The 10,550-nt window shown below is 39.6% G+C and overlaps 1 protein-coding gene and 1 pseudogene across 1 annotated transcript; one reads left to right on the top strand and one right to left on the bottom strand.

Moving 5' to 3' along the window:
* Positions 1-3,330: 3,330 nt before the first annotated feature.
* LOC109486982 (centromere protein N-like) lies at positions 3,331-10,386 on the top strand. Its single transcript, XM_019790900.1, has 5 exons — positions 3,331-3,334; positions 3,982-4,061; positions 4,482-4,652; positions 4,909-5,056; positions 10,226-10,386. The coding sequence occupies exons 1-5, from the start codon at positions 3,331-3,333 to the stop codon at positions 10,369-10,371; spliced, it is 549 nt and encodes a 182-aa protein (XP_019646459.1). The 3' UTR covers positions 10,372-10,386.
* LOC109486983 lies at positions 5,989-9,309 on the bottom strand (annotated as a pseudogene).
* Positions 10,387-10,550: the final 164 nt, after the last annotated feature.

Here is a 10,550-nt window from a genome sequence, read left to right as displayed (position 1 = left end):
AACATTATATAACAGTTATGTTCATTTGCAAATAAACAAGTAACGATGTGTAGACCACAGGAAGAATAGCCTCTTATGAGGCTAATTGTGGATCTGAATAAAACTGAAACTCAAACGTTCATGTCAAAATTGATTTTCTCATTGTATGCATGTTTATATGCGACTGTACATATAGTTTATAGATGTAGATGTAGATGTAGATTCCTTCAGGCCAGGTAGGAATACCTTCCAGTTTGGGCCGCTCTTGGCTTCAGCCGACAGTCATCTCAGGTCGCATGGGATGATCCAGGGCTCTGTAGTTGTATACTACAGGGTGTAGTCTCATATGTTTATCAAATCTGGTTTTGAAACAGTTCACGCTGGGAGCTGTAATCACTTCTTCCGGTAGACTATTCCACCAGCATACTGTTCTTATGGTGAAAAAATAAAGTCTTGTGTTTGTTTTTGCTGGCATCTCAGTGTACCTAAGACGCGCTTTCTTTCCCCCAGCAAAGATCTCATTTTAATATTATAATGACATTGAAATGAGCAAGGTGCGAGTAGAAGATCGTAAATATGCAATAGGTATGGTGATAATTGCTGTAGCTTCACCACCCACTACCCCTCCTGCTATTTTGCATTTGTATTGAGCTAACTTCACACCCTCTTTGTATTTTCAGTGTTCCATGTCAAAAGACTTCATAGCTTGAAAAGAAAGTAAAAATGAAAAACATTTTCTTAAATACAGCATGGAGGTTTACCTCCATGAATACAGCATGTATTCACCAGATCTAACTCAAGTCTATATAACAGGGTCTTATAAATTGGCGATGGAGCCCCGATTTCAACTGTGCGAGGTTGTAACCTCCTTGATTTCAGCATGGAGGTAGAAAAAAGACCTCCATGGTTTCAGCCATGTTCAGACAATCTTTGTCCTCCATTTTAGTACCAATACATAGTGTATTCCGAATTCCAGGAGATTATATTACGGACTAATCAAGGAGGTACATTTGTACTAGCGTTCGCATCGTGTGAACCATAGAGGTAGAATTATAACCTACTCGTGTGAACGAAGACGCACGCTATAGCACGCTATATAGGTCCAAAGATATAACAAGGAGGTTATAATCTCATAGTCCCTGGTTATTTAGCCATCGTGCGTCGCTCAAAGTCCAACTGACAAGGGCTGACATTCACAAGGCCTGTGTATTATATATATTTAGCCTCTACCAGGCTTCGGAAGGCAGCAGGAAAGACAAAGAGTAAGAAATTGGTCGATAACATGCACCTGGGCGCGGCAAAATGTACTTTCTAGCAGACCAACTCCCTCGGCATATTATCTCTCTATTTGGCCAATTTCTAATATTTCCAGCCACCTCCCAAAGACTGGTCGATGCTACTGTGAGAGACTACGATGGCCATAGTTTACAAACAGGATTCAAAATGACCATTTTATGTGCTAAATGTTCTTTAGTGGCCCCTATTATTATTAAAGAAAAACTAGTACTAACCACTATGTAGCAAATCAAAGCTACCATTATGTACTAGTAACATTTTACGTCAAAAAGATTAAGTTAAAGCACGTGCACGTACATGCGCTCAAAATGAACATTCTGAAAACGGAGGGATGACAAGAAACTACATGAACTGTATAATGGTATAAGCAAGGAAGTTTAGGGAAATACGGGACATGGTCATAGGTACATGTTTGGAGCCAGACAAGTCAATACACATCAAACGATTTTTCATCTCACTGGGCCAGGGTTAAAAGTCTATTAGAAATTTTCTTCAGATTAACACATCTAGCTATCTTCTACCCAACAGGCAGAGCTGTTGTTCAGGTTCATAGCTGCTATGTATAAAACTACATTTCAAACCCAGAACTTTCAATTCGAGGAGTAAGAAACAAATGTTTAAAAACAAAGACTTTTGTGGTAAAGTGGAATTTGAATGGATACATGCTGCCGTCTGCCCTCTATGCATAATTAAAGATAATTGCCCGTAATGGCCTTGAGTGGAGGTGCGAAAACAATTAATTTCATTCACAGTCATGAGGCTTGATAGAGATTGACAGGTCAAGGAAGGAAATCGACCAGAATTTAGAGTTTTAAACTTTAAAGCCCGAGACCAAACTCTTCCCATTGGGTTACAAAGTTGAAATCGGGTGCAAACAATGCGTAAGAAGTCGGTTTCTATGAATCGGTTTTCAGAAAAACTACTTTATCCCCTTATATCTAGCTATTGGTAGATAAAGTCATACCTACCCCCTAGAATTGTACCAAAATGGACTATATTTATAAATATTTTCAAATCTAAGCTATATTCTTCTTTTCTGGAAACCGATTCCTATAAAGTGCATATCTCTCCACATTCTCTGAAAGTTTTGTATTACAATTCTGAGCGGAAGGGTTTGGTCTAGGCCGATTTTATATAGTCACAATGATCTAATATTATTATCATTTATGGAACAATTATGCAGATTTTTGAAGGAAGAAGTAGTTATTTAGAATCAGTGGTATTTCATCTAAGTTACTTCCAAATTTGAAGTTGATTGGTCGCGCCAAACTTGAGATACATGCGATTTCACGGGTAGCTCTGTATCACCCCCATTTTAGTCCAAAGCGCGTCTTAGGTACACGGAGATCCTGCTTAGTTTCAGCTGGTGCCCTCTTGTTCTTTTATCCGATACAGTAGGTATGGGGCATTTAGTATCATACAGGCCATGGGTGTATTTGTAGACATTAATCATATCGCCCCTCAGTCTTCTGTACACCAAAGTAGGAAGCTTTAGTGATCTGAGCCTGACTTCGTATGGAAGTTCATGTAAGCCCGGCACTCTTTTGGTCGCTCGCTTCTGTACTTTTTCAAGTTCTATGGCAAACTTCCAAGTATGTGGCGACCATATAGGAGCTCCATACTCCAGATGTGGGCGTATGATTGATTTCAGACATGTTGTAGGTGTAGTCTGGGTGTCCATTTCCTACTCTCAGGACCATACACTTGTCTGGATGAAAATTTAACTGCCACTTAGTGGCCCAATTCTGGAGACTGTTCAGGTCTTGTTGTAGGACTTCACAGTTTCTTAATTCTGGAACTGGACTAAATATCTTCGTGTCGTCTGCAAACAACTTCAAAGGACAGCTCACCATATCCGGCATATCATTAACATAAATAGTGAAAAGAACCGGTCCCAAGACGCTTCCTTGTGGGACTCCACTATACACCTCACCCCACTGTGAACTGCTTTCGTTAAGGCATACTTTTTGTTTCCGGTTTTGGAGAAAGGATGCTATCCATTTCAGAAGATTTCCTCTAATTCCGTAACTTTCCACTTTGTTTAGAAGTCTTAAGATGGGTACAGAGTCAAAAGCTTTACGAAAGTCCATATAAATTATGTCAACCGGAAGACCCTGGTCCATCCATGTTGTCCAGTTTTCCATGCATTCGAGAATTTGTGTAACAGTTGATCTCCCAGGGAGAAATCCATGCTTCTTCTTCTCCGTTACTGCCCAGCCCTACAGTGTAGGTTTATTGGCAGCCGTTACGCATTGTTAGTAACATTGTGACATAAAAAACAAAGGGAAAACAAGGATAATTGAGAAAGGAACATAAGACAACTGATTTTGTGTGTGCTAAAGACGGAACAAGTGCATTTGTGCATTAGTAATATTTACATATACAATGTATACAAGACATGATGGGGTGGCTCAATGCAGCAGGGTCCTCGCCAGTTCAGATTTGAACTGGGCGAGAGACCCCGCCGCCGCCACACCAGGCTCAAGTTCGTTCCATTCTGTCAGGAAGCCCACTTTAATTCAATTGTTATGCTGTTTTTCATCAGCATTATGTATGTCTTTGTGTGTTCCAACATTAATGTTGTTAAGAAAAACAAGATTTTCACTATAATTGTATTGTACAATGTTTTGAAGTGGAACTTTTAAGTACTGTACATATATGTTTCAAATGAGACGTTTGTTTGTATTTTCCTTGTACTTTTTGTAGAAAAACTGGATGACTGTACTGTTTCTGCTGAGGTATTTCAAAGGGCGCTTGGGAAGCAGTTGTTCTTCTACTTTAGACATGTGAGTAATATTATAATAAATAGGGAAGAGTTTTGTTGTGCTGCACTTAGATGCATATGACCAGGGCTCGATATACTGCAGGGTTCTAGCTAGGATTTAATTTTAGCATAGTGGCACTGGCCACATGATGAGGGAGCGAAACTGGATGCATATGCACCTAAGTACAGGTGAAATTTCTGATGTCTGCCTGCAATAACTCAGCACTGGTCCATGTACTGGGGTTATATACTAGTAGGTGTATGTGGATTTTTAAACCTTCACCAATGCAGGTACCTGTATTTTGAACACTGAAAGTGTAAACTGACATGTTGAAAATTTAACATAGCCTTTTATGACAAAAATACCACATTCCATGGAAATGTTGAGCAAAATGTGGTGGGTTTCTACTAGTATATGGTTAATCCTTCCCTCTGTACCCAGGTCCTGTGTGTGAGACAGTACAAGGATGCGCTGTGGGTGTGGCTGATGGTACAGGATAAGAGCAATACTGTGTGGACTCCCAGTAACATTGTACACATGGTGTACTACCCTGCCTCTCCCTACATCTTCACTTCAACCATGAAAGCTGAGTATAAGGAATACATCCTACAGGTAATACATTGGCAGGCTATAAACATGCTGCAGAAACCAAAGTATTATAATAGTGAAGATCTATATTTCTTTGTTAGCAATCCAGGAAAAATACTAAAATGTTTTATGTCTTAGCCTTTTCACATTTGTGTGTAACCACTTGACAATTATTACGTATACAGTGAGTTTCATCATTTGCATCATCTGTGACATTCCTTTCAAACTGTAATAACTTCTTTATGTTGCGTCTCTGATAAAATTATGCTTGCATTTCCAGGCTTTACTGCTGACCATAGGATACAGTAAGGCCCAGTTCATGGACCTGTCGGGGAGGGATGTTGAATCCGTGGCAGAGTTGGCAAAACGCAGACACAACCAACATGTCAGTCCTGAGTCTCAGAGGAGCAGAAAGAGGAGGAAGCAAGGTAAGGTGTTTTATTCCATATTAGTACATTTGTAAATACTTCCAGAAATGGCATTTGCAATTTTATTTATCTATTTATGCCACACCAATTTGATCCGTTGGTTCTTGGATATTTAAAGAAACAACATGAAGTGACAGGGCAAAAAATACATTATTAAAAAACAGACCTAGGCATCCTGTAAAAAAATTAAGTAGGCGAATCTGAGAACCAATTACATGTACATGTAGTTAGATTGGTGTTGCCTAAGTATTTGACTTAGTAATTTATGAGCTATTGAAGTTATCAATCTCAATTGTAATATCATCATCCACTGTATTCTGCATCTGTATAGTAGTATATATACAATTTTACTGCCAAATTGTAACAGAATTTTTTTGTTTTTGTTATTTTTTGGTTTGGCTATTCAACAGACACAGCCAGGACAGCCCTACTAGCCACTGGCTATTACAAAGGGCTTGACCTGCTGACAATACATGACAAACCATTACAGTAACAATATGATATGTGTAGCTTAACAGCCTATAACATTATTCTACGTAAATAAAAACTTTAATAACTAGAAATTGATTTTAGCCAAGTATTTATACACTGTATTAAGATATAATATGTAATATACATTGTAATGAAACTAGTCCTATCTAACAGGTAGTGTTAAGTTTACTGACAGCTTAAAAACCACTGGATATTTCTGATAAATTCCACACAGCAGTTTGTAACATTTTTGCTTTTGTTGATATACACATAATAAGAGTCATTGATTTACAAGAAAAGGTGTCTTTCCAAAAAACATTTAAATATCTTCTAGAGCAAGTGTGGGAGCCTTGGTGTGTACATGTACAAATGGCACCCAGGCTACAGGACTCCTACTCAGGGCTAACCATTGCAGTTTGTTAGTAGTTCTTCAAAGCAACAATCTATCAATCCATCTAATCAATCATCTAATTGCCATTAGGCAGCAGGGATGTGTATGTATGCTGCTGCTGACTGCTGGGGTCCCTCAGGGGTTCATAGTGGTTAGGGCTGTCAGCACCAGGGGCAGCTGCTGTCTGTGATTGGTTATCAACTGACTCATCCTCATTCTCATATATGACAACCTGCGGACCAGCTTCAGCATCTTTAGCAGCTGCTGTCACACAGCTGTTCACATATTTGTGGGACTGTGGACCTTCTCCAGAACACAGGGAGGGAGATGGAACCTCATAACCATCGTTAAAGCTGTCAAGACTCTGCCTGTTGCCTGCACCTCTGTGTGGACTTTCTGACTGATTGACCTCACCTATGGTGTTGTACTCTACTGTATCAGGGTCCTCATCTGTTGGGAGGTTATAGATATGCTGGCTGTCTTCTGTATCAGGATGTGGTGTTTCAGATTGACTGTTTATGCCTGCATTTGTTGTAAATCCATGCTGCCTTATCTGGTCATGGCGACTGGATGTGCCTGTGGGGTTTGTGTTACTAAGATCCCTTTGCCTCCTCTTAAACAGGTACAGTATTGTAAAGGTACTAGTACAGATAAGGAGGAGTCCAAAAATAACTCCCAAAGCAGCAAGCAAGGGCACAGACAGGACAATGCCACCACCAGTAGGGCCAGGGTTGCTCTCTGTCATTGTGGACTGAAAACCAAAAGGAGAGTCAGAACTGACTGTAGACGGGCCTGGGTTAGAGTCAGCAGTGGGAGTGTTGCTCTTTGTCAGTGCCTTTGATGTTGACTTTGCTAAAGGATCAAACTGGAGGAGAAGAACTGACTGTAGACCAGCCATGGTTAGAGTCAGCAGTGGGGGTGTTGCTCTGTGTTGGGGGACAATGTTGGTGCCTTAGTTGTTGACTTAACTGACTGATGGAAAGGAGAAGAGCTGATGAATGAAGACAAGCTTAGAGTAAGAGTAGAGTCAACAATGTGTTTTGTGCTGGAAGTGGAGTAGACTGGTGTCATGTCTTCACAGATCAGGTCTTCAGGATTTACATCCTGTAAATATTGGCCTATCAAGTTTGCAGGTCCAGCACATCTGATCTGGTTTTCGAATGGTTTAGACCCGTTCATCCTCTGCCTAAAGGGAGCCATCATACAATCACACTGCCAGGGGTTGTTGTCAATGCGTACATTTGAAATGGAAGCCAGTATGTCATATGCCATGGGGGGTAATGTCTCTAATTGGTTATTGTTTAATGAAAGCTCTGACAGCACTGAAATATTCAAGTTTGATAAGGCCTCTACAGGGAAAGTGTTGATGTTAGTATGATAAAGACTCAGTATTTGAAGCTGAAGCAGATTCTCTAATGTGTTGGCTGTGATGGTGCCAATTTTGTTGTACCCAAGATTTAGATCACGTAGCTGTGTTGTGTCACTGAAGGTGCCTGCCTCAATATTGTGGATGTCATTCCCATTAAGGTAAAGCTTCTCTAAGTTGCCAAGTCCCACAAATATGTCATCTGGCAGACTAGTTAACTTGTTACTGGAAAGTCGCAAGTCTTTTAGATTAGCTAGTCCAGCAAATATGTCATTTGGCAGGCTAGTTAACTTGTTATCGGAGAGCCACAATAGTCTCAGGATACCAAGTCCAGCAAATATGTCAGTTGGCAGATTAGTTAACTTGTTACTGGTAAGCTGCAAGTCTTTCAGATTAGCTAGTCCAGCAAATATGTCAGTTGGCAGATTAGTTAACTGGTTATGTTGAAGCCACACCTCCCTCAAGTTACCAAGTCCAGCAAATATGCCAGCTGGTAGACTTGTTAACTGGTTATTGTGAAGGGTTAAGTACCATAGGTTACTAAGTCCAGCAAACATGTCAGTTGTTAGATTGGTCAAATGGTTATCACCAAGGTTCAGGTGAGTTAGGCTGGTTAAGTTGTGGAATGTTTTGTTATGGATCATGGAGATCTGATTGGCTTGAAGTTCTAATGTTGTTAAGCTCCTATACCTTGAGAAATCAGACTGACTTAAGGCTGTGATGGCATTGCCTTCCAAGTCAAGTTTTGTGATGGTTGTAGGCAGGTCCTGAGGAACACTGCTGAGGCCGCTGTTGCTGCAGTCACACTTTGATGAACAGCTGCTGCTGCAGGCTGCGGTCGGGCCAGTTTTCCTCATCACGATGATCAGTAGAAGAACCAGCATCCTCCTTCCTTTGCTGGACATACTGAAGTGTTGCCTGTACAACATATAGAGATGAGATACATTAGCATCAAAGTTCATCTGTGGCAGGAATCCCGGATTCAACACATTTGGGAAAATTCAATGTTCCAATAGGATCAGTATGTGGTCATTTTCACTTTCCTAAACAGGGCTCGAAATTCATTACTGGGAATAGGTGCACTGGTGCACCCAACCTAAAAAATTAGGTGCACAAAAGTTTTTTGGGTGCACCATTTAAAACAAAACAAAACCAAACCAAAACAGATCTTACTGCTCCTCTTATGAGCTTGAATCTGAAATGGTAGCTAACTTCAAAATCTTATTACAAAACAATGACATGTACAAAACAAGTACAACAACAAAGATTTTATTATTTTCCTGACAATTAGATGCCAAGAATATCCTGTATACTATCATACATTTCATACATACAAAAATACCTACAAAAATATTTGGTTTCACCAGTGCACCCACAGAAAAAAATTGGGTGCACTAAGGTGCACTTGCACCCTGTATTTCGAGCCCTGCTAAACCACAGAACCAGCTTGTCACTGGCCCAATAAATTTTAATACTGTCCACATATTTTTGTCTGTGTTTTTATCAAGAAATATCAGACACACTTGTACTTCATTTACATCTCACACCTATCCTCATAACAATTGTCATACAGATCCATCTTCCCAAGTTATAGGGGTACAGTATTTTAAAAGAGTCAATTCTGTAAAGAATTCAATTTTTAAGATATATTCACAGATCAAAGAGTGATCGTGACACAGTAAACAATGCCTCTACCCCTGAGCCTGAGGCGTCGCCAAAAAAGGTAATGCTTAACTCAGGACGAACAACATGAAAAACAGAGTTGGAGAGGAAAGTCTGTATCTGAAAGTCTGAGTCCACCAATACAAATTTTCCTTCCAGCTCTCCGTACGGTTTTCATTTTGACCCCTTGTTAGATTTTTATGTAAAAATGTACAACAAGAAATGAACTTGTGAAACACTGGCACATACAGAGATCCTGCTCCAGTCCTATACAGAGATCCTGCTCCAGTCCCTGAAGAAACGACTTGGCCCAAGACAAAGAAATGATGTCTGCAAAAATAAAACAAAGGTGTTTTAAGGCCTTCTGCAGTTCAAAGTACTGTATGCTAAACCATTCATGGTTTTTTTATAAGACACCTGAGAACACAGCAGTAATCTTTCCAACAAGTTTACATCTTAATCTTATCATGGTTCCAAAACACATCCTGATCAAGTATGGCACATAGAAGAAGTTGATAGTCTCACCTCAATATGGAAGGAAGTTGTCTTAAGTCTGCAAAGTCCTTACGTCCCAGTGTTAACTGTGTATTTTAGTGTGTCCTTGTGGTTGAACTACTATACCTGATAATTATAGGCGTTGGGTGTGGAGGATACTGCCTTTTGTATTACATGCCTACAGGTGACATCTATAACCTGTGGTATTAATTATATGTGCCAGCCATGTGAACATAATGAGTTGTTTGTGTCTATCAGGGCTCAACATACTTTTTCTACACTGCTATTCAGTTAAGAAATTGTAATTCAGAATACTGATTGTAATATTTTTTTAGCCTACAAAAGTTCACTAGTCTATATTTTTTCTTGCAATGATATTATTCTCAATTTTTTCCTGAGTGATAATTGCAGGTTTCATCTGGGTATTTTGAGTCCATTACCGTAAACCATCACTTTATGGAGACTGTGTTAAATGGCCATAGGATTATGCTTACTGCATTATGAACCTTTTCTGTTAGGGGGCATTTTTACACTGTCTCTAGAAAAAAAGGATGGTTTTATAATTATTTTGAGGTTTATTGGCAAATGCAATGTGGTGAATCACAAATATTTTGTATTTCTTATCATAGTCACATAGTTTGATTCCAGTTGCACTATTTCCTTTTTTTGAGCAACACAGAGGAAACATTTACAACTGATCATTTACTTGTACATGTTGGACCACAATACCTTGGTAGAGTTGACAAAAAGTTCACTATTTTGTACTGCATCCTTCAAAATCCAGATGAGGAGTCTGAGAATGAAGATGTCATACAGGAGGATGCTGAAGACAGACAGTGGAGGGAAGACTACACAAGGGAGACATTTGGGGATGAGCCACAGCCCACACTGGAGAATGTAGTGTACAAGGTAGGCCATCCTGTATCTTGAAGTCTGCAGTAACCTTATCTATGGGCTCATCCTTGCACCATTGTATCATTTGTAATGGCAAATACATGTACCAAAGAACACATCATATGACCCTTATTTATACTCCGAATATCTAAGTCAGTTTCGGCATTACAGTTTAAAGTAAGCACCCTTACAACATGTTTTGTCTGATGAAGTTA

The sequence above is a fragment of the Branchiostoma belcheri genome, unplaced genomic scaffold, assembly GCF_001625305.1.
Source record: "Branchiostoma belcheri isolate BF01 breed outbred unplaced genomic scaffold, Haploidv18h27 scaffold845, whole genome shotgun sequence".
Lineage (NCBI taxonomy): Eukaryota > Metazoa > Chordata > Leptocardii > Amphioxiformes > Branchiostomatidae > Branchiostoma > Branchiostoma belcheri.
Note: the sequence above shows the minus strand (reverse complement) of the source record. Positions and strands in the feature narration are given on the sequence as shown.